Source organism: Engraulis encrasicolus, chromosome 20 (assembly GCF_034702125.1).
Source record: "Engraulis encrasicolus isolate BLACKSEA-1 chromosome 20, IST_EnEncr_1.0, whole genome shotgun sequence".
Classification (NCBI taxonomy): Eukaryota; Metazoa; Chordata; class Actinopteri; order Clupeiformes; family Engraulidae; genus Engraulis; species Engraulis encrasicolus.
Genome location: NC_085876.1, coordinates 39,233,631 through 39,258,251, shown reverse-complemented (window position 1 = coordinate 39,258,251; position 24,621 = coordinate 39,233,631). Strand labels below are relative to the sequence as shown.

General features: G+C 42.6%; 1 protein-coding gene across 1 annotated transcript in view; it reads right to left on the bottom strand.

Moving 5' to 3' along the window:
• LOC134436030 (regulating synaptic membrane exocytosis protein 2-like) overlaps positions 1-24,621 on the bottom strand; it is a 50,453-nt gene that overhangs the window by 10,785 nt on the left and 15,047 nt on the right. The window contains exons 2-3 of the mRNA XM_063185059.1: positions 2,996-3,028; positions 2,070-2,156 (exon numbers count right to left, since the gene is read on the bottom strand). Of these exons, the coding sequence (XP_063041129.1) occupies positions 2,070-2,156; positions 2,996-3,028 (120 nt within the window). The remainder of the gene's footprint in view (positions 1-2,069; positions 2,157-2,995; positions 3,029-24,621) is intronic.

The following is a 24,621-nucleotide window of genomic DNA, read 5'->3' as shown; positions in this document are numbered from 1 at the left end:
TTAAAAGAGGTAAGTCAGTTTTAAAAGAGGTAAGTATAACGGAGGCTAACTAGCAGAGTTGGCGTGGAACGTTAGTAAACCTCCCTACCGAAAGCCTCATACAGTGTCGATGCCGTTGGACTGGGGGACTGGTCCTTTAGTCCAGCGGTATCATACTGTGCCTCCCATTTCCGAACCGATGTAGTTGACGAGGTCGCAGGTTTGCGTCCCGAGGGGGACGAACTGTGCAAGAAGACCTCACACATAAGCATAATTCTGAATCTTTCAATTGCACCGTTCACTTTTCTCCCAGGGTCCCACATCAACTCTGAGCTATTCTAATCTGCAATCTACTATTAAAAAGATGCTCTCAATGAAGACAAGCAAGCTTGTGTTACTTTTCTATGGCATTACTAGACTAATATTACTGTTCCTAGACAGGCTACAACACAAAAAGAACCTGAATGACAAGTACTTACGCAACGCCTATATCAATTGGAGATGGCGTAGACCTGGTAAAAGGGCATATTGCAAAACAAATACCGTACCTGAAAACACTAGTTAAATGATAAAGGACAAACATGGCATGTGTGATACTAAATCACTCAGATATTCCAACTAAAATGTCTAGACATTTTTTAATAGCCTGTTGCTGCACAAGATGAATACCTCTCGATGTGCATAACATGACAGAGTAACATTCTAGAAGTTCACATGAAGTATACTACAGTAGGCTCAACACAAGTATTTATTTTCACAAATATAAACAATTGCATACAGTATGCTCGTCTAGTCCAGTGTTTCCCAACCAGGGGTATGTGTAGCATTTGGGGTACACGAGCACACTGCAGGGGGTACTTGGCAAAATGAAATTATAACAAGTGTATGGAACAGTCACATTAGGTTACGGAAAGCAATATAGAACATGAGTTAGGGGGTACTTATTACACAACAAAAAGGCTTAGGGGGTACACGAGACAAAAAAGTTTGGGAAACACTGCTCTAGTCCAGTGTCTCCCAACCGTTTTTGTCCTGATTATCCCCAAAGCCAGTATGTCATGCTGCTTCCATCACTCATGCTCTGTATCTGTTCCTCCATCCCAATGTGACTACACTCCATATATTTTTCATTATTAAATTTTTCCACATACCCACTGAGGTGTGCTCGCATACCTCTAGTGGTACACGTACCCTTGTTTGGGAAAAACTGCTCTAGTCTACCCACTCACTCACACATGACATAGTTTCCACAAGACCTACAGTACCTATATCCATCCACCAGGGGGAACCAAGTGTCTGCTTGTCTATCAAATGCAGGTGAGCTGCTCAGACACATCCAGGAGTGACAGATCACTCGAGGGGAGTTTTGTACAAGGTAGTCCTGGTGGACACTCTGGCTAGATATGTATAACATCTCCACAGCTGCCATTCTAGTACACATCTACAGTATACATGTTGTCTTAGTAGTATTTAGTATAGGAGTTCTTTTCTTGAGAATTGTGTGCTATCTGAAGATGGCATTTTGACCCCCAAACGATTTGCTAATTCATTTCATGTACTGTAAAAGACACTTTGCCTGTGCGTCATTGTTTAGCTGAAAAAACTGACACTGACACTGACACCACAGAAATAGTCAGAAGTAGTCAAATTAATTAAGTGTTTCAACTCGGTAGTGTTCTAATGAATAATTAGCTCTGTAGACAAACGTCAGCTGCATATTTAATATCCAACTATTAGGCCCTTTAACCCTGTAAAACAAGGCCCCTCTTATAAATTAGCTGTTACCAGAATGGTAATGACCAAGTCATAATTTATTTTCCCAACAACCATGTGTTCTATCATAATGGTGCACTAATGTGCACTAAGGTTTTTCAGTGACTATTACAGTGTTCCACGGGTGGAACAGTGCACATTAAGGGGATTCATTGGCTAATGTTCAAGTCACAACACAGATCTGGGACCTTTGTCAGTGAGTGGCCCCATCTTCCCATTACTTCCCTCCCCTACGCCACCACACCCACCATATCCACATCCCCATCCCCATCCACCATCCACACACCTCCTCCACTCTCCTCCGCCATACTTACGACTTGCGCTCGTCCTCGGCGGTGGGAGACTTGGACTGGGGCAGCAGCACGTTATTAACCAGATCACTGATCCCACTAAAGGGGTTCCATCTGTTACAACAAGGCACAGCCACGTCAAGCCACCAGCAGAAAAGAAAACCCCAAAAGAAATCCTCTTCATTCTCTCTCTCTCTCTCTCTCTCTCTCTCTCTCTCTCTCTCTCTCTCTCTCTCTCTCTCTCTCTCTCTCTCTCTCTCTCTCTCTCTCTCTCTCTCTCTCATGAGCACTCGTTCACTTCAACACTACTTCTTTCTCTTCCACACTTCTACACCTACACAGTCTCATTCTAGCGGTCACACAGCAGTATATTCACTCCATTCACTCATTCACTCCAGGAAGACAAGAACGCTCCCTAATGGTAATACTGTAGAGGTAACAGATCAGCCCGAGATGATGAAATAAATAGTCATCAGATCAAATCAGCAAATGCAGGAGAGCAGAAGAGTTAGGTTGCTACTACTGTACAAGCGAGAAGATGCAGGACTCTACGTTAGAAGTCAGCTAGCCAGAAGATCTAACAGGTGGTTGCAGTCAGACGGTGTTGCAAAGGTGGAAGGGAAGAGAGGGTGGCAGAAGAAGCAACAGCAACAGGAGTCAGAAGACAGTTGACACACATTAGCCTTAATAGTCGAGAGAGACAGGCCAGCCTGAAGATACAGGGGGTGGGGGCAGAGGCTCTAGAATCAGAATCACTTTCGATTTCAATATTCCAAGACGTAGAACTTGGAACGCTTGTAGCTTGAAAGGGCAGAGAGACGGAAGTGATAAGGGGGGAAATTCCTCTAAGGGAAAAGCTCTACTTTAAAAGTCAGAGGCACAGAGACAGCAGTGCTGAGTGAGGGAGAGAGCAGTGCTGAAGCCTGGCACCTGCTACAGTACGCTTTACTTACTGAGATGGCGGGGGCTTTGGCTCTTCCTTGGTCCTAAAGAACACATGAGTGGAGATGGGGTGGAGGGGGAGGGGTGGGGAGGTGGACAGGGACAGCTCAGCACAGCACAGCAACAATGCAAAATGAAAACAGAACAAAATGACAACAATGGCAAAAAATGACAATAATGCACAGTAAATCCGTAGTGCTAATTCAACACTTAAGGCATTTTCAGGTTGACAGGGATCCATGTCACGCCTTTTTTCAAATGGACATTAAAATTTTGGAGCATTCACGCTCCGAAAAATTGTAGCTTTAAAGAATCTGGGGTGCGTTTCTTGAAAGCGTAGTTGTTAGCAGTTAGCAACTTGAGTAGTTGTCAATGGGAAATTGCATTGCAAACAACAAAGTAGCTAACATATTTAGCAACTATGGTTTCGAGAAATGCACCCCTGGTTGGTCCTCCTGCTCTCTAATTGTTGAATGAGCACGCCAACATTTACGGTGTGCTGTTTGAAATAAATGATAATGTGATGATAGAAATGACACACTTTATGTAGGCTATAGCGGAACTGGTGACAAAGCTTTTGGTCTTTTTAAAATATTTATGTAATGTTATTAATAATTAAGTGTTTCATTATGAAAGAATTATGGAGTTAGGGATGCATTATTCAAAGTTCAAAAAAATGGCCCTAAACGATGGAAATGGGAAAATAATAAATGATATGACAACAGCATGGATGAATAATGGGGAGTAATGGCAAAACACATGAAGCAATCATAACAATTCAGCTGCTACGGTAAACACACATCAAATTTAGGATGGATAATCGCTGACAAAAACTGCTATTGGATGACTTGTACTTGTGGGAGGAGGAGCAGGGAAAGGTTGCGGAAAGGAATGCGATGCAAAATTACAAAATCTAGGACTACGAAGTATGAACTCAAACACCTTTGTTGTACACTGTTCTACAAGCCAAAACAAAATAAATCTGAACTACAACATTAAGTCCTCTTCAGTGTAAAACCTGTCTACGTGGCCTGGGGGCTGAATGAACTTTCAAACCTCTCATCGCAAGTTGGTTTCCTTTTAAAGACAGCTCAGCAAAAATCAGCCCACTTTTTTTACAGTTTGTAAAACTTAAAGAATCTGGAAGGAGAGGTGATGTCAAGGGGGCAGGGGGGCTACCACACCTGGCCAAGTGCTAACTCAGGGACATTTCAGGGTCACTGTCACATAGGGGTTCCAAGTGACACAGAACCTCTACCATACTAGTGTTTGTGACTAGAAGTTGGTTTCAGAATGGCAAGCAAGCAGTGCTTTAGCCCAAAGCAATTTGGGGTACACGAGTCATCTCCAGTTCATACTCACTGGGGTGGTTGAGGCTTTGGCTCTTCTCTCTCCCTACAAATAAATGTTTGCAGCTCAGTGTCATAAAGACAGACAATCGCTACACACACACAACAGAGCTACGTATAGTGCAGACCTCCGCCAAGGAAGCTGTTTGATAAAACATTTGAGTATGTTACACCCTATTTTTTCGAAGTATTTTCCTTCTTTTTGTAGAGTTAGAAACTGGAATGTCAACATTCGCCCCATCCCGCAATGGTGAAGGATCTTTTTTTTAAATCCTGGATCGGAATCGTGATCCAGATCGCCACCAAAATGTAATCACTTGTCCCTTTTGTCATTTCCAACAACCCCAGAAAGTTTCATCCAAATCCGTTTATAACTTTTTGAGTTTTCCTGTTGACAAACAAACAAACAGACAGACAGACAAACAGACAAACCAACACAACCGAAAACATAACCTACTTGGCAAAGGTAATTATAAGTGCAGAGTACATAGGGACAGGGCTACAGGAGTCACTACATTACTTACTGTGATTTCTGAGGCTTTGGCTTCTCTTTCTTCCTACAAAGAGGAGTTTTCAGCTTAGTGACACAAAGACAAAACGCTTCAAGGGTTTAACCACAACCCTGTCAACAGCAAAATCTGTCTGGTAGGCCTATACCAGAGATTCTTTAAGCATGCTACACGGATCCATTGACTTTCACTAGCTTAGCGACACGCTCCCTCTTTTAACTTGTCTTAAAGCAAGACAATGGCTTACATGAAAAATAAGACACTTTACCACCTTTATAAACCCCAGCCAACGATTTTAACTGTATTAAGCCCCAAAATAGTGGCATACCCCTTTAATGCATGGTAACCAACATAGGGACATGAAGCATTCGACCAGTAGCCTGTACCAGTCTCTGGTGTGTCTACTACTTACTTACTGTGGTGGTTGAGGCATTGGCTCCTCAATCTGCCTACAAAGGAAAGTTTGCCGCTCAGAAGACTGCAAGATTCTACTGGTGTTCAACAGCAGTGCTGTCAAAAGCAAACTTCCTCAGGTGTACTGAACTGCATAGCTCTCCGCATAAAGAAGCTAATTTTACAAAGCTTGACTATCGCGACTACGAAGCAAGATTACATTTGTGAAGTGAGTTTTCAAAAGGCACCCACGTCTATGAAATTGCTGTGTATGCCACTGGTTGAAACCACAATCTTTCCTCTGAAGCAACCAGCTCGGCCAATGGCAGACCAAGTCTAGTGTGTCTCCGACCTATCGAGTCATTGGAAAGGCCACTTTAATTGGCTCCAATTCAGGTGGTAATCTGAATTTCACAAGATAGCCAGTTTGGCCAAACAGTCTTGATTTCAATTTTGTTTTTGTTTTTGCAGCATCACAGGAGAGATGGCAGGACACAGAATGACTTTAATACACATGAGCACATGGAGCTGGGGTGGTATTCCAAGAACATGTTTAAAGGGACACTGTGTGAGATTTTTAGTTGTTTATTTCCAGAATTCATGCTGCCCATTCATGAATGTTACCTTTTTCATGAATACTTACCACCAGCATCAAATTCTAAGTATTTATCATGACTGGAAAAAATGCACTTTTCATACATGAAAAGGGGGATCTTCTCCATTTTGAATTTCCAAAAATAGCCATTTTTAGCTGCAAAAATGACTCTACTTGGACCATACTAGAAAATATTTGTTCATTACTTAGTAAACTTTCATGTAAATATCAAATTTGGCGATAGTCAACCCAGTTTCAATGAGCAGCATAATTGCAGTACCTTTTTTGACCATATCCTGCACAGTGTCCCTTTAAGTTATAAACCTGATCATGTTAACATACGGGAAGTGGAAGTGAAACCTACTATAGATAGCCCACATGTGTCCATGTGTCAAACACAATGAGGACTCCAGGCTCTTGTATTTGATGATTTACCCGCTACCTCAAAGTTACATTACATTACATTACATTACATTGCACTTAGCTGACGCTTTCATTTATTCAAAGCGACTTACAGTTATTATTTGTCAGGGTATTGGTAACAGTCCCTGGAGCAATGTGGGGTTAGGTGCCTTGCTCAAGGGCTCTTCAGCCATGGATGGAGATGTAGGGAGAGGTCAGGGGGGATTTGAACCTGCAACCCCTAGATTGAAAGACCATCTCTCTAACCACGAGGCCACGGCTGCCCCAGGTAAGCTAACTTAGCCTGGTTCACCACTGAGCCAAGTTCTTGACACACCCCTGGCTTTCATGGGAGCCACTAGCGGTCTACGGAGTGCATTCTGCATACTATAGGCAGGATCTGATATCCTCAAGTTATCAGTCATCCAGGATCAGAACATTGATGCGTACACCTCCGTTGGAAACAATTTGTATGTAGGTTCCTCGCTCTGCCTATATAGAAAGGTTTGCAGCTCAGTGCCACAAAGACTACCAGTCTATGCTGTTCCCTGTGACATGTATGATGCTCCCTGTAAGTCGCTTTGAACAAAGGCGTCTGCTAAATACTAATGTAATGTAATGTAATGTAATGTACAAAGTACGTATACTGTATAATGTGTCCATACAACAGTACTTACTGAAGTGTCTGAGGTTTTGGTTCTTCACTTTCCCTACAACAAATAAAAGTTTGCAGCTCAATGCCACAAAGACAGAAAATACTACCAGTCTATGATGTACTGTACATATACTGTATGATCTGTCCATACTACAGTACTTACTGAAGTGTCTGAGGCTTTGACTCTTCATTTTCCCTACAATGAAAGTTTGCAGCTCAATGCCACAAAGACAGAAACTATTTCAAGTGTACAAATGCCTATCACATGTGTGTGTCTGTGCATAGCACATAAGAAGCCTATGATTCTTTAAAGGCATACTGTCCCATTTTTGGAAATAAGCTTATTTTACACCTCCCTTTGAGTTGAATAATAGGCTTTTACCGTTCTCCTGTACTTCCAACCATTTTCTAGTTATGGCAGTGCACATTTTACCTCCAAGCTAACAGTTAACATTGAGTCCTATGAGACCAGTTAGCCGCGAGCTGGTCTCATAGGACTCAATGTTAACTGCTAGCATGGAGGTAAAAGTTGCACAGCCATACCCAGAGAATGGTTGAAAGTACAGGAGAACGGCAAAACCCTATTATTTAAGTCAAGGGGAGGTGTAAAATAAGCTTATTTCCAAAAATGGGACAGTATCACTTTAAGACCTGCTGTTGGTGTCTTGGGGCTCTACAATACCGTACTTACTGAGGTGGTTGAGGCTGTGGTTCCTCATTCTGCCTACAATGAAACATTTCCAGCTCAAAGTCACAAACAACAAAGACAACAACAATCTACAGGTGTTCAACAGTACCGCTCTATCTGATATTCACAGCAAAATACCTCAGATGCGCACTGCGCAGCCATACAGCTAACTGCATGGCTAGTTTTGCATATTGTTGTATTTCAGACAAATACAATACAATAGAAAATGTATTTATATAGTGCAATATCACAACTAAGAGGTGTACAAACTACAAAGTAAAAAATGCTGTATTAATTCAAAACCTTGAGAGTGCCCTGGAACCAGAACGTTTTAACTCGACTTTCTAGATGTTGAATTAAAACTGCATTTTTTTTTTACTGTGTAGAGGTATGCACTGGAAGCCACAATCAGTCTCTTGTGGGTTTATTCTACAGTACTTACTGAGGTGGTAGAGGCTTTGAGTCCTCACTCTTCCTATGAAGAAAAGTTCCAGAAAGACAAAAAAGTCTGTTGGTGTACAACAGCAAAGCTAATATTGTGTGCATAATACACAAGTACATTCAGGGAGCCTCTAGTCTCTCTAGTGTCTATACTACTGTACTTACTGTGGTGGTTGAGGCTTTGGTTTCTCACTCTCCCTACAAAGAGAAGTTTGCAGTTGAGTACCACAAAGACAGGCCCAAGTGTTCAAGAGCAGCACTGTCAACTGCGGTCAACAGGTGTACAAGTGCACAATTGCTGTATGACATAACTAACTTTAGGTGTCTTGGCTGTCACAACTTCAACCCTCTGTCAGCATCAGTCTTTCAAGTTGCCTTGAAAACCAAGTTCTCAGAGAGCAGGCGTAACCGTCATCTATGAAATGGCTCTGTATGCCACTGGTTGAAAAAACAATCAATCATTCCTCTGACCTCACAACCAACTGGACCGATGACAGAACCAACGTGTCTCCTCCCCAATCAACAACCATGGCAAATGTGTCAATTTAACCCATTGATGCCTAAAACACCTGCAAAAAACACCTGCTAAATGCCTAAACCTTTTTTGGAAAAAGGTACTGTCAGCCAATCAAAACCTAAATATCTTAGACTGAATCATATAAAACATTAAATATTGAATATTAAAAGCTAAGATCCCCATCTTGCATTAGAATATGTTCAATCAGCTCTGAGATACCAACATTTTTAATTTAAAAAATCTCAAATTTCATAAGTCTAAAGCTGTATCATGCAGCTCCCAGCGCTAGGGTCAATATTGCGCTACACAGCATCTGACATCAATGGGTTAAGTGGCACTGATTTTGGGGGGGAGATTTGAATTTTACAAGATAGCCAACTTGGTCGGACTGATTTGGTTGTAGAATTTTGTGCAGCGTCACAGGAAGGATGGGCGACCCCAAGCTGGATTTTACATACACTGTAAATATATTGCAGCCAGTTAAACCTAAAGAAAGTAATTTTCCCCTGCTTCCTGAAGTTTGTAAGCTAACTCAATGTTACTAGGCTTCCTCAAGTTGAGTTAACTTACAAACTTAAGGCAGCAGGGCAACTTACTTTTTATGTTTAACTGGCTGCAATGTTTTACAGTGTACGTATATGGACAGGGACCTTTTGGCACATTTTGGGAAACACTACCAGTCTACTGCACAGTATAGCCTATTACAGTCAGGGCCGAATTAATGCACAGGCTAGATATGGCTGCAGTCTAGGGGCCCCCACCTGCCAGGAAACCCCTGATTGGCCCAAAGTGGAAAAATTATGAATTGTGATCAGATACATTTAAATATGTATCTGTTGTGTTCAGTACAGTTGGTAGACATGATATCCATAATTCCTAGCTCGTAATTAAAACACTATGGAAATTGATTGAGAAATTTGCCTTCTGGGGGGCTCACACAGCAACCTGTAGCCCAGGCCATCTTAATCCAGTCCTGACTGCAGCGCTTACAATTAATGCTTTGGTTTCTCGCTCTACCTAAGAAAAACAAGATTTGAAGCTCAGTGCCACACAAATACACTGTCTATAGTATACTCAGTACTACAGTACTACTGAAGTGTCTGAGGATTTTACTCTTCACTTTCCCAACACATGAAGGTTTGCAGCTTAAAGGGACAGTTCTGTCAATTTCAACATGCAGCTGTAATGCTCACACTACCCTGGACTTGTCAGTGCCTGAGATTTTTTTCTTCTTCTTCTTTAGCCGTTTCCGAGATCCTGGTCATTGTAATGGGGGCAGCTCTTTGTTTACATTTCAAAAAAACATTTTTATTTATTCCCAAAAACATCCAAAAGGTTATAAAACATCAGCAGACAACTAGCAAACAGCAGTACCTTTTGGGAAAATATTTGGAGTTGGCCTATGTTTCATTTTTAAAAAATGTAAACAAACGCTGCCCCCATTAGAATTGCTCATATCTCGGAAAGGGCTGAGCCGAAAAATGTGGCATCACCGGGTGCTGACAAGTCAAGGGTAGCGTGAGCAATACAACAGCATGTTGAAATTGACTGAACTGGTCCTTTAATGGCACAGTGACAGACAATCTCTAGATGTAAAGCTGCATGATGACTCATATTGCGTTCATTATCTATAGCTGGAAGCCCCTGGGGTGTCCATACTACAGCACTTACTGAGGTGGTTGAGGCGTGGGCTCTTCTCCCTGCCTATAAGGAAAAGTGTGCAGCTCAATGCCACAAGAACAGCAAGAGTCTACAGGTGTTCAATGGCAGTGCTTAACTGTTAAAGCAAAACATTCCTCAGGTGTACCATTGTATTAGCCAGGCTGCGCCCTCCTAGTGACGCAACACCTTCAGATCGAATCTCGATTGCAAGTCTATGATAATCAGGCAACCATTGTACAGCAGTTTTTTCAAAGTGCTGAAATTAGGGACCTAGAACAAATGTATGTTTTGGAAGCCACAACCAGTCTACACTGCCAGTACTTACTGAGGTGGTAAAGGCTTCGGTTCCTCGCTTTCCCTATGAACAAAAAGTTTGCTGCTCAGTGCCACAAAGACAGAAAATCTGTTGGTGTACGACAGCAATGCTAATACTGCACGGGTACATAAGCAAGCCACTACCGGCCTCTGCTGCGTCTATGCTACAGTACTTACTGAGGTGCCTGAGGCATTGTGTCTTCCCTTTCCCTGCAAATAAAGGTTCACAGCTCAGCTACAGGTATTCAACAGCAGCGTTGTAAACTGCTGTCTCAACACAGTTCATTTTGTGTGCATTGGTGTTGTACTTAGGGACCTAGCACTTTCTGGTAACCACTATGTCTCATGTGGGTCTATACCAGAGAACTTACTCAGGTGATTGAGGCTTTGGCTCCTCACTCTCTCTACAAAAAGCAAAATTTTGAGCTTGCAGCTCCGTGCAACAAAGTCAGAAAAGCCATTGGTGTACAACTACAGAGCTAAGTGCAGAACTAATATTGTATCCTGCACGGTACACAGTAGGTCTATACCCACAGTACTTACTGAAGCGGTGGAGGCTCTGGCTCTTTGCTCTCCTCCCTACAAATAAAAGGTTTAAAGCTCAGTCCCATAGACTCCACATGTTTGCGGCTGCAAAGCCGTTGGCTATCCTACCGTAACAGTACTACTTGGAAATTGGCAATGATTAGGCCAAACAACAAAGTATTTGTTGATTGACTGGCATTGGAAAAGTGTGAATGATTTGTGCATGGTCTATCGGGACATACTACTAGCGTTGAGAGCCACAGGGGTCCCCAACCTTTCTGGGTCTGGGGGCTACCAAGGGCTACCAAGGGCTACTCGAGGGCTACTGAGAGCTACCCGAGCTACTCGTTTCTTCAAACTCCTCTACTGATGATTCCCAAATCACACTATGACTGAATAATAATTTGCTTATGTAGGCCTGGACGATTTTTCGATTTCGATTTTAATCGCGATGTCAAAATTTTCTACGATTATAAATTAGACGTTCGATGGGCATTCAAAAAACTTTTTTTTTTGGTCCGATAGCGCTGTGCGCTCTTATTTTGAAATCGCGCCCCAGGCGCTAGGAAGAAGCGTTCCATGCCGCGCCCCCTCAATCTGATTCACCCTCGTCTTTGCCAGTCACTGCTGGCTCCAGACAGTAGGCTACGAGGGTGGCATCAGAGATTGTAAGGTAGACTACAAGACTAGGGGACTCGGTGACTTTGAATTGAGTAGGCTACCCCTGCTATAGGCAATTGCACCTTTAGTCTTGTTAAGGATATTTGTTTTAGACAGTTATCCCTCTTGTGGTTAAAGGTATTTGCTTTAGGCATTTATCTCTCGTTTTCCTCCTTTATAGATATTTTGTCGGCTATATTACAATATAAACTTGTGTATGTCTCATGCCCTTCATGCCCCCTCCCCTGGACATTTATTTATTTATTTTTTAAATGTGTTTTTATTCATATCGTGATTAAAATCGAAATCGAAAATTTTGGGGAGAAATAATCGAAATCTAAGTTTTTCTCATATCTCCCCGGCCTACTTATAGGTTATAAAGAAATAATCTTCAAGAGCACCACATTCATAACAGCATGGCTGTTACAGAATGGCAAAAGGTTGGGTAAATAAAGGACTAGGAATGGGAAATGGTGGTCTGATCAAAACACAAGAGAGTTAGGTGCATAGTACATAGTGCATGTAATGACCTGGGACATTAATACGACCCATGGTTGTTTTTGTTTACTGAGTTATGGTTGTGCCAACTGGATAACATGGCACTGCACAACAGCCCAAAGTGTTGCACAACCCAATCCATTCCCATCTGTGACAACGGAGTGAAGCAATAGCTACAGCTGCTAAACTATTTCAACTCCATGTCATACCTAAATACTAGTTCGACTAGAAATGCCAACAATGAAACATTACAGTAAAAGAGGAACTGTAAACTGCACTAAACAAAGGGGAAGACATTAACAACACAGGGGAGCATTTCTCGAAACCATAGTTACTTACGACATTAGCTACTTTGTTGTTTTCAATGCATCTTCCCATTGGCAACTAACGAAGTTGCTAACAGGCTAACAACTTCTCTTTTGAGAAATGCACCCCAGGTCTTTGTGACTGAACTGCAGCACCACACAGGATAGAGGGGCATTGCACAGTACCCCAGGGCCTTCATACATCAAGGGGTCTGTATTATGTCCACTTGTCCACTCACTTTATGTCCACTCATTCACTTGTCCACCACCACTACTATCACTACCACCACCACCAGTGATGAGAAACCTGGATTCAGAAGCTTACAATGCAGTGCCACATAATATTCCAAAAATGTTGAACAGGTGAAATCCAGTCGTTTTGAATATGTGGCACTAGTTTGTAGTTTCTGAGTCTAGTTTGCTCATCACTGACTAATACTGCAGTACCACCACCAGCCACCACTACACCCTATGGGGGAATTGACCCCTCGAGGCATTAAAAAGAAGCACAGTGGGTGCAGCTCAAACTACTTCCTCCCTTTCTTCCCTGGTCCTTCGATCGTCGTGAATTGGTGTTGGCCAGTCTCCGTAGAGAATACAGTGAAGTTTCTCCGCTGTCAACCCCCTCAAAGACACGTTTTGGGGGGCTTTCCCTCCTTTCAAGATCTCGATTGAAAACGAATTATGTATTTGCAAAAGATACTGAATTTAAAAAATGTCATCACGACGTTTATCAATATCGAGCAATGTCGAGCCTCGCATCACGAGGCAGGAGGCCACAAGGAAGGACGGGAGGAAATAGATTGACTAGCACACAATGCCTGGAGTGACAACAGCTACTAGCATTGACCACTAGCCCAAAGGTGGCTATTCTGGGAGCTTCTGCTACTGTTTACTTACTGCTGCTGCGGCGCCTGCTGGGGCTTTGGCTCCTCTGGTTCGCTATGAGGAGGAAGTGTGCAGCTCAGTAACATACAGCACAGTACAGATGACATGACAAAACAGCCAGAACAGGCGAAAAGATGCCATACTACGTAGACTTATGATGTGGTTTGTTATGGCACAGTTGAAGAAGGTAGGTCTGCACACTGCGGAATAAGCTCCAAAAAATGAAATGTATTAAATTAAAACAGCAACGTTTCGATCACCCTGGATCTTCGTCAGGCATAGGCTGTTTTATTTAAACATTAAACATTAAACATTATTTTTGGAGCTTATTCCGCAGTGTGCAGATCTACCTTCTTCAACTGTCTGACCATTTTTTTCTAGCACCTGCAACAAGTGACTTTGGATGTTAGCACCTTACCCAAACCACATATTTTGGCACAGTCATTGTCTTAAGGGATGGGGAGGTGAATTCAACAGGAATGGATGGATGACGGGATTTGAGTCGTTGTATGCATATATGGGTATACTGATAGAGACCAGTGAAAAACAACTCCAAATCAATATATAGCAAAGAAATATACTGTAGATACAACACCAAAACAACATGCAGACACAGACAATCAATGACAGAAGAGCTAATTTTCTACAACCAAGTGTGACTGTGTGTGCGTGTGGCTGTGTGTGCGTGCGTGCGTGCGTGTGTGTGTGTGTGTGTGTGTGTGTGTGTGTGTGTGTGTGTGTGTGTGTGTGTGTGTGTGTGTGTGTGTGTGTGTGTGTGTAGTGTCATTCACTACATGTGTGTAAGTCCATGTATGTGTGAGGAGGTGAGTGAAAGCTAGGCCAGCCAATCAGCATTAGTTACTATAATCAACAATCCTGTTACACAATGATGGCCTTAGATTTAAAACACGGTCAACCGTCTGTCAGGGTTGCCAGATGGGGAGATTTCCCGCCCAATTGAGCTGTTCAAGGTGACCATCTATGGGTAAAAAAACATATTGAGCTGGTTTAATGTGCTTTATCATAGCATACAAATCAACAGATCAACAAATCAACAACAGCAGGATTTACTGGCCCAGGCATTTTTGAGCATTTACTGGTTTGGAAATGATCGAATACTTCTGGCAACCCTGCCGTCTGCCTCATGTGCACTCTGTTCCAGGATCAGCCATGGCTTGGAAGGTAGAGTGTAAACACTGCAAATGTTGTCAACTCAACACTTAGATGGTTAAGTGCTTGTAAAACATTGCAAGACAGTTAAACACAAAAAGGTAAGTTGCCCTGCTGCCCTAAAAGTGCACTGTGCAGGTTTGCCCTGATGAAGACTGATTGTAGTCGAAACGCGTAGGTGTTATCCATTAAAACAAAGGATTTTTTACTTTTTTCACTAAGATCAGTGTGCCTCGGATCATTCTGACTACCACTTTCAACAAGGAACCTTCTTTTTGGACCTTCACATTTTGGAGATAGTCACAAGCCAATTACTGAAGTTATCATGTCCTTTCTGAAGAGCACCTGATTTTTTTTTACAAACAATTGACCCAACGCAGCACTCTCCTTTTCCTCTTTTTTGCACTGTGCAATATTTTTATGCAAGTTTTTAGGTTAACTCGAGGCTTAACTCAACTCAAGGTTTTCTCAAGTTGAGTTACAAACTTACAAACTTAAGGCAGCAGATACTTCAGATACACCACAATACTTCAAATTCAAACACTTACAAAAAATAAACTTAATTTTGGTGTTCTTGTTGTTTTTGTTTTGTTGGTGTATACTCTCCTGCACCATGCATAGTACTATACTGTTGCCACACATTCTTTTAGTAGCTGCTGCTATAAGCCACCTATACATTAATCTGGGTAAGTATAAAAAAAACGTATTCGTTATAAACCGGTTTGCATCCACACTCATTTTTACATAAGTTTCAGAATGACACACACAGTAATGACACACAGCATTAATTCTACACGTCGAGAATTTCTCTGGGGCCAAATACACTCTCTTCTAGAAGACGATAAATCACCTCTCAAAGTGCTGCCTAAAAAACTCCATGCTTTAAAGTGTGTATATTCTCCACCCCCTTCACAACAGCAGCAACACATACAGACAGCGAGAGAGCTGCAGCTCCATGTTCTCCACCACTAACACCACCATGCATCACACTGTACTGCTGCACTTTCATCTGTCAGGGGCCTGAAATAGCAGAGCAAAATCAATGGGCAGTAGCAGCAGCAGCAGCCGGCCCGGCGCAGACGGCAGACAACAGACAGCAGACAGTAGACCGAGTTAGAAAAAAAAAATAGGCCAATGTTCCCCATTTGCAACTGAGTGCGCCCCTACTTTCATAGCGTTTTCAGGACGACCAGAACGGAGCCGGAGCCGGTGCCGGTGCCCGCACCAGTTACGTTCGTCACTAAAGTGAACCGCCCGTGTTCATACCGGGCTCTGAACTTATTCCGCACTTGTTACCCGGATGAACATGCTGACGACCACGTTGTTGTCAAGGTTCACAACGAAAAACCAAGTATTTTGCGGTTCACATTGTGAACCAATTTTCAGGTTCGCGAACGCTAATATCTGTGGCGTCAAAACGACGGCCGGTTCGCCATTAGGTGCTCTTTATACTCTTTATACTCTTAAAGATGTTAAATCAACTCTCAAAGTGTTGAAGTAACACTGCATGTTTTATATTGTGTGTATTCCCCACCACCTTCAACACAGCAGCAACACCTCAGCAGACAGCATGCAGCAGACAGCAGACAGCAGGCAGAAGACAGTAGACAGAAGACCGAGTTAGGTCAGGTGCCTGCTTAGTGTCCAGTGCAGTGGTTCTCAACCGGTTTTTCTCAACAAACGACGCCCCCATGCCTCATCACAAGCCTGATGAAGGAAGGAGGGAGTCGCACACTGGAGCTGAATGCAGAATCAAAAACTGTATTAAACAAAGCAGAAAAAAGTAAATAACATTTAAAAAAACTTTTCAAACTGAGAACACTGATGATGGGCTAGATCTAAAACGTTTGTCCCCTGTCTGTCGGTTTTATTTACTTTTTTCGGCTTTGTTTAATACAGTTTTTGATTCTGCATTCAGCTCCAGTGTGCAACTTTCTTCTTCCTTTTCATTATACTGCTCTTGGAATTACGCACCGAGCGATACGCTCAGGATAAGACATTGGCGCGTACGCCACCCCACCATTACTCATCACAAACCTGACAATGCCCCCTTTAGTATTTAAAAAAAAGGCCATTGTCCACCATTTGCAACTGAGCATCCCCCCATCTCGGTGGTCTCCTTCTCAACGCCAACCTCTCAACTTGTTTTTGTGTGTGTGTGAGTGTGCACGCGTGCATGTGTATACAGTGCTCGCTCACACACGATGTGTGGTGTGTAAATGCACTCCTCTAAGTAGATTACTTAGAGCCACTCTGAATAGCCCATTCACTTCTCTCTGCCTGGTCATGGGATGAGCCCAGCTCTGGAGGCAGGCAACCGAGACTGCAAAAGGGGAGGGCCCTAAACCATGTGCTTTTCAAGCATACACACATACATACACACAACAGGTGGAGGAGGTGAGGTCAGTGGTAGAGCAGAGAGTAGCTCTTCAACAACACTAGTAGCAGGCTCATTTCGACCTTCAAGAAGCTTTTGAAGATGGCTCAATGAGCTAGGGCGCTGTATCATTGCCCTGGCAACCCAGGTTCAATTCCGGCCCGAGGTCCCTTTGCCGATCCTTCCTCTCTCTCTCTCTCTCTCTCTCTCTCTCTCTCTCTCTCTCTCTCTCTCTCTCTCTCTCTCTCTCTCTCTCTCTCTTTCTCCCCCACTCATTTACTGTCACACTCTCTCTCGCTGCCCTGTCCTAAATAAATAAAGGCATAAAAGCCCAAAACATATCTTTAAAAAGAAGCTTTTGAAGACTCGTTCAGGGACAGTTTCCCTTCATACCAAAACTCACCCTACTGCCTGTGTACACCCCCTCTATTTCCCCCAACATTGTAATTGTATGCTTTTTTATTATGTCTTCTTTACTAGCCCCACCAAAGAGATTATGTTTTTGTTGCGTTTGTCGGTCTCTCAGCAGGATAACTCAAAAAGTTATTAAAGGTGCACTGTGTGGAATGTGGCCAGAATGGGTACTGCAGCTATGCTGCTCATTGAAACTGTTCTGCCAATTACCAAATTTGATCTTTTCATTAATATTTACCACATAAGAAACCAATAATTACTAGTATAACCACAGTGCAGTAAATTTTGCAGCTAAAAAGTGGCGGACCATTATCATGTATGAAAAGTGCAATTTTCCCAGTCATAATGAATACCTAGAATTTTGTGGTGGTGGTAAGTATTCACGGAAAAGGTAACATTTGTGAATGGACAGCATGAATTCTGGAAATAAACTACAGAAAATATTATACGGTGCACCTTTCACGGATTTTGATGAAACTTTGTGGAGTTCTTGGAAATGACAAAAGGAACGAGAAATTAAATTTAGGTGGTGATCCGAATCACAATACAGATCCAGTAATTTTTTTAAAGATTCTTCACCATCGTGGGATAGGGCGAATTTTCACATTCCAACTTCTAACTCCACAAAAACAAGGCAGAAAGACTTTAGAAAAAAATAGGGTGTAACAGTCATTTGGTCTTTATACAGAACAATACAGGATATTTGGTTACGAGTTTTTCCCACAAGGTGGTGTTTGTGGGGTTTTGTTGAGGAAAGATCTGCCTTCTTGGTCTTGGGATGAGTCCAGCTTTTGAGGCAGGCGACCGTGAACGCGAGCAATCAGGGAGGGCAAAAGGGGAGGAGTCTAAGCCATGTGCTTTTCAAACATACACACACACACACACACCACAGCAGACAGGATCAGTGGTGGAGTAGAGTAGAGTAGCTCTTCAACAAGAAGCATGTGCTGCTACAGTACAAGAGCAGGGACATCTCTCTAAAACCTCACATCGTACAAAAAAATGGCGAGTCAATATTTCAGAGTAAACGTTCACAACACTAACTGAAATTACTGTAACAGTGGAGTCAAAGGTCAGTGTAAAGTCCAGCATGTGGCCAGGGGATTTTTTAACTCTGCAGCACACCAAATGTTATCTGAAATGGAGTTCTTCAAGAGTTACATCAACATTGGTTCTTTTACTGCGCAAGACTCCTCTCTTCCAGGACAATTTCCCTACAAAATTATCTTCTACCGAACACTTACCGTATCTTTATATAAAAATTTCAACATGTATGTTCATCGAATGATGGAGCATCTAAGGTAATTTCATTACCTTAATGTAAAACCAAGTATAATTTCGCTTCAGCTTTAAAATGGGACGGATGTCTAAAAAGTGATGCAACTTTAACTGTAAAGCACTGGCAAGTCCCTGAAAATGCATTGGTCAAAAACATCAAAAATGGCTCCTGATCGTGAAACACGTACTAGAAACAGTCCATCCAACTATGTACTTAAACGTTATGCATACACATGCACCACACGGCAGAGACAAGAGTGATACATGCTTTTTCATTGCAAACAAGTTTCCAGTGTCTCGCTTTTGTATTGAATGACAAAAGGCATGACAAACACTGAGTGGAGCGGCAAGGCCACCAAATTCAGTGATGGACTGCTTCATGCTCAAGAAGGCGCAAAAAACACACACGCACGCGCGCATGCGCGCGCACACACACACACACACACACACACACACACACACACACACACACACGCACACGCACACACACGCACACGCACACGCACAGGATGGATCCTGGGATCCTGGTTCTCTACATTTCAGTCTATCTTCACTGCTCTGTCATAGCAAATAGAGGCACGCGGCCCAAAAATATCTTTAACCCATTAAGATACGCCGTTATAACGTTGCTGGTATCAGACTGGCAATGACCGAGTCAAAGTGCATTACCAAAGTCCTTGTGTTGAGCCATAGTAGTGTAATACTATATTAGCTAACTATATTAGCGTTCCACTGCTGGAGCGACGTGCATTAAGGGGCTACAAAAAGAAGAGGGGCCCTGTGGGCGATGGAGGGTGGAAGAGACTGGGCGTTTTCCTCTTCCATGGTGAGAGGGGCCACCACAGTAAGGAACAATCCCTCTTTCGCTCGCTCTCTCCCTCCATTCTGCACCTCTACGTCTCTCACCTCTAAAACTGGAAAGCATCTGCTGCTGCATTTTTATGAAAACCTCAGACAGCCTGTGATCTCTGATTCTAAGGGCCTCCGTACATCGGCTCCGGCAGCACTGCGGAGCACTTTCGCTTCCGACAGAATTCCGACCCCCAAACCCAATTTCACACGAATATAGCATTGATAGTCAATGGGCGGCTCTGACAAAATAGAACTCGTCTCCAATCGCTAGCCGACATCCGCTTACATCCACAGAGACATCGGCGCCAGTGTGTGGGGTTCTATTGAAAAAATGGAATCGAACTTTTGCGGAGCAGTGCTCTGCACTTTGTCGGAGTCGATGTGCGGAGGCCCTGATTCTGTCTGGTTTGCAATCAACAGTAAATTCTATCCACATTGTGTTGTCCTACATGAATATACTGTATACATTATTTTGGAGTAATTACTGTTCATTTTTTTGCATGTACTGTATTTCTACAACACAGTATGTAGCCAAATATTATACAGTCAAAAACTGAAATCTTGGCACTTCAAGCTCTGTGAAACATGCCCAGCTGTAAGGCAGAGGCACAAATAGTAGGCTTTTCAGGCACTGTTAAGTAAGGAAACTGCTGATAGGATCTGCCACCATTATCAAGTTCATTACACAGGACTTTCCTAAAAAGACAGACACACAGACAGACAGCTGACTCTCAACATGCTGAGACTGAGACACCTTGAGTGGCATACAGCACAGCGGAGAGGGAGAGAGGGAGAGAGAGAGGGGGGGGAGAAAGAGAGAGAGAGAGAGAGAAAGAGAGAGAGAGAGAGAGAGAGAGAGTTTTTCTATATTTGAAGAGTTCAGATGCAAAACCCCCTAACTCCATTTCTGAAGATATGCACTTCTATATTTTTAGAGAACCCCGTTGTTGGTTTGGTTTACAATCATGTACTTCATAATACATATAAATAGTTATATTACATATATAAAATAAAATAAAAATATGCAATTTTGATAGCCTTGTATTAAATAAAAATGAAATAAGATTATTTTCTGAAAAGGCACTTAGTGGGTTTTGCATCTGAACTCTTCATTTATATATGTATGCTGCTGGACACCTAAATTTCCCTCGGGATCAATAAATGATACTCTATTCTACTCTACATATAAGAAAAAAGTGAACTTCTCAATAGTTTCACAAGGGCAGCAAAAGTGAATACACAGACATACTCATCCGAATGCTGCCACTGTTTCCTTAGTTTTGTTGACTGATTGAAAGGTTTGTGCTTCTCTACTATCCATTCAGACACGCTAAACACAAAACGCACAACAAATCACAACAAAACAAACAAACCAAAATGGAATAGAAGAAAAACCTCAAACTACGTTCATATAAAATCCCCTCTACAGTAACATAAAAGACTAAAGCTGAAAGTAACACAGAGATGTACTAAGTCCTGTGGCGCAGCGCGCTAAGCCACCCACATATGGGGCTGCATGCCCATGGGGAGCAAGGTTCGAGTCCAGCCTGGGTTATTTCCCCTACCCCAGTCTCTATCCTCACTATACGTATACAGTGCCCTCCATAATTATTGGCACCCCTGGTTGAGATGTGTTAAAAGCCTTAAAATAAATTCAGTGTTTATTGCAGAAGAATACTGTCACACTGAAAATTGTAGGAAAATGTAGCCTTCAACTCAAATGAATTGTAGGAAAATAAAAAAATCCCTGACTGAAAAATAAATCTTTTTCATTAAATCACCTGTTCCACAATTATTGGCACCCTTAACAATTCCCAGGAAATAAATATAATTGAAGCATTTCTGTCATTTCTACAGTAGTTTACAAAGTTTACCACAGTATGTAGGAACATTTAATTAGTAATTCATCACTTCCTGTTTCCCTGGGGTATAAATATAACGTGACACCGAGGCCATTTCTCTTATCCACTCTTAAACATGGGAAAGACAAAGGAACACAGCATACAAGTGAGGCAGATGTGCGTCGACCTTCACAGGTCAGGCAGAGGCTACAAGAAGATTGCCACTCAACTGCAGCTGCCCATATCCACTGTGAGAGGAATAATTAAGAAGTTCAAAACAACTGGAACAGTGGTAAACAAGCCTGGACGAGGACCCAAGTTTATTTTGCCACCACGCACAGTGAGGAGGATGGTAAGAGAAATCTAAATATCTCCAAAGCTCACGGTTACAGAATTACAACAAATGGTAGCATCCTGGGGTCACAAAGTCTCCAAATCAACCATCAGGCGCTGTCTACACGCCAACAAGCTGTTTGGGAGGCATGCACGGAGAAAACCTTTCCTCACCCACAATCATAAACGCAAACGCCTGGAGTTCGCCAAGCGGTATTGGGGCTTCAACTGGGACCGTGTGCTTTGGTCAGATGAGACCAAGATTGAGCTTTTTGGCAACAAACACTCTAAGTGGGTCTGGCGTGCCACGAAAGATGCGCATGCTGAAAAGCACCTCATACCCACTGTGAAGTATGGGGGTGGGTCAGTGATGCTGTGGGGCTGTTTCGCTTCCAAAGGCCCTGGGAAGCTTGTTAGGGTGCATGGCATCATGAATGCTTTGAAATACCAGGACATTTCAAAAAATCAAAATCTGTTGCCCTCTGCCCGAAAGCTGAAGATGGGTCGTCACTGGGTCTTTCAGCAAGACAATGACCCTAAACATATGGCCAAATCTACACAGAAATGGTTCACCAGACACAAAATCAAGCTCCTCCCATGGCCATCTCAGTCCCCAGACCTCAACCCCATTGAGAACCTGTGGGGTGAGCTGAATAGGAGAGTACAGAGGAGAGGACCCAGGTCTCTGGATGATTTAGAGAGATTCTGCAAAGAGGAATGGCTGAAGATCCCTTTTTCTGTCTTTTCCCATCTTGTGAAACATTATAGGAGAAGATTAGGTGCTGTTTTGTTGGCAAAAGGGGGTTGTACAAAATATTAACAACAGGGGTGCTAATAATTGTGACACACATTATTTGATGTCAAATATTTATTTCTTTATGTGGGATTTTTTCCCCACTGAATAAATGCACTTGTATTGAAGGTTGGATTTTTCTCTTTTTTTCCATTAAGGTCCCATATTATTTAGAAAAAAATAATAATAATTGGAAGCTAAAAAACACATCTCAACCAGGGGTGCCAATAATAATGGAGGGCACTGTACATGGGTTCACCGTGTTTATAAACACAATGTTGTGAGGAGGGGTAAGACAGTGGCAGCCAACCACGTGAGCTAATTTTTTGACCAACAAGCGGTTTCCAACAATCAGGGGTTGAGTTGTGCTCAGCTGGTGTCGCGCAGCAGCTAGGAGAAAACAAAAATGTAGAACCCATGTATACTATCCAAAACAATGCTAAAAGCCACAAAACTAGTAATAATTAACAGACTGACTAAGTGACATAAACCAACCACCATAAGTGTGCACTGTGCCCCAAGGCCTACTAAGCACTCTCCTCTTCTTAATTCATTAAGCAGCAGAAGGCAAGAGGCACACTACCAGGGAGGTCCCCTCCTGTGTGTGTGTGTGTGTGTGTGTGTGTGTGTGTGTGTGTGTGTGTGTGTGTGTGTGTGTGTGTGTGTGTGTCAGTCTGTGTGTTTGTCAGTAGGGGTGGGCGATATGGGCAAAAAAAGTTATCTCGATAATTTTTAGAATTTTCACGATAACGATAATTTGACGATAATTTCCAAAATTCCGGGGGGGGGATCAATGTGTACCGTAATATGGGAATTTGGCATGGCAGGGAAGGGTGAGAAAAGCAGAACATTGCAAGCTACACATGTATGCTGTCTATGATTTGTGCATGATTCCAGACTAATTTCAATTCTGCACTGGAGGTAGAATTCTAGTAGTGCTGCATTTGTGTTTCAACTGGGAAGGGACAGAGAGTTGGGAAAAAATGCTGTGCTGAAGAGCTTTCACTTTTTGAATTTAATAATATGCATATGCTGGACTGTAAAGTAATACTTCATCACTTGTCATGAAAACATATCCATGTAAATAAAAAATAGTTTTATGATGTATTGCTAATGATTCTGTTAGAGGACAGTCATTTTTGACTGGAAACAGTGCATTTGTAGATAGGAATCAGAACCTAACTATGGCAGCTGCAAATTGCATGTGTTGGATTTCACACATTGTAATTTAACTCACTGCGCGAGTCTAACTTAACATTACTTGTCCACCTAAGCAGTTATGATATCTATACATGCAGGTGGGTGTTTGAGTAGTGAGTAACAGCCAATCTATTTGTAGAGAACAACATTGCTTAGCTTAGTTCGCTAACTAGCATGCTAACGCGATTTCTCAGACCAGAGACAAAGCTATTTCTCTTCCTAACTATTTGGCTTTCCATAATCACAGACAGTTGCTGATTAAAGCACATAGTTCCAAAACGCCCTCAGCATCATGCAATGGCTGGTTTAATGGTTGAATTCCTCATGTAAATCCACCATTTGGATAACGGCAACTCTCCTTCACTGCCCAGCAGCAGAAGCGCTGCAGGAGTGACACGAGATCTCTCTCTCTCCGTCTGCTAAAAATGCTGCAGCCCGCCCCCCTCAGCACTGTCTGCTCATTGGTTCACAGACTTACTGTAGGGACACATACACGCGAATTTGCGAACTTTGCCATTCATTCCTATGAGAGAGGCGAAGGCAAGCGATGGTGAGGCGATGGCAAGCGACAGCAAGCGAACAGGAGCGAAGCGAAGCGAAATTATTAAAGAAAGTTTAATGTTATGCAAATGAGGAGCGAATTCGCCTGCCACGGCCCAATCAAATCAACAACATAACTGTTCCATTCCATTTGATTCGCCGCGACGACCTGATGACGGTTGAATTTCGCCTCTCTTCGCTTCGCCTTGCTTCGCCTCCTATGTGTCCCTACCGTGATTCTCCAGTTCACAACAACATTACTATTGGCTCAAAGGCTTGGCTGTCGTCGCTGTCTGGAGGAGTCCTGTCACAGCGCTTTGTTGAGTTTAGCGACTTCATAAAAATATCTCGATATTGCAAAATTACTCATCGTCAAAACAACATTCACGATAACTTCGCAGACGATATGTATCGCCCACCCTTAGTCGTAAGTGTAT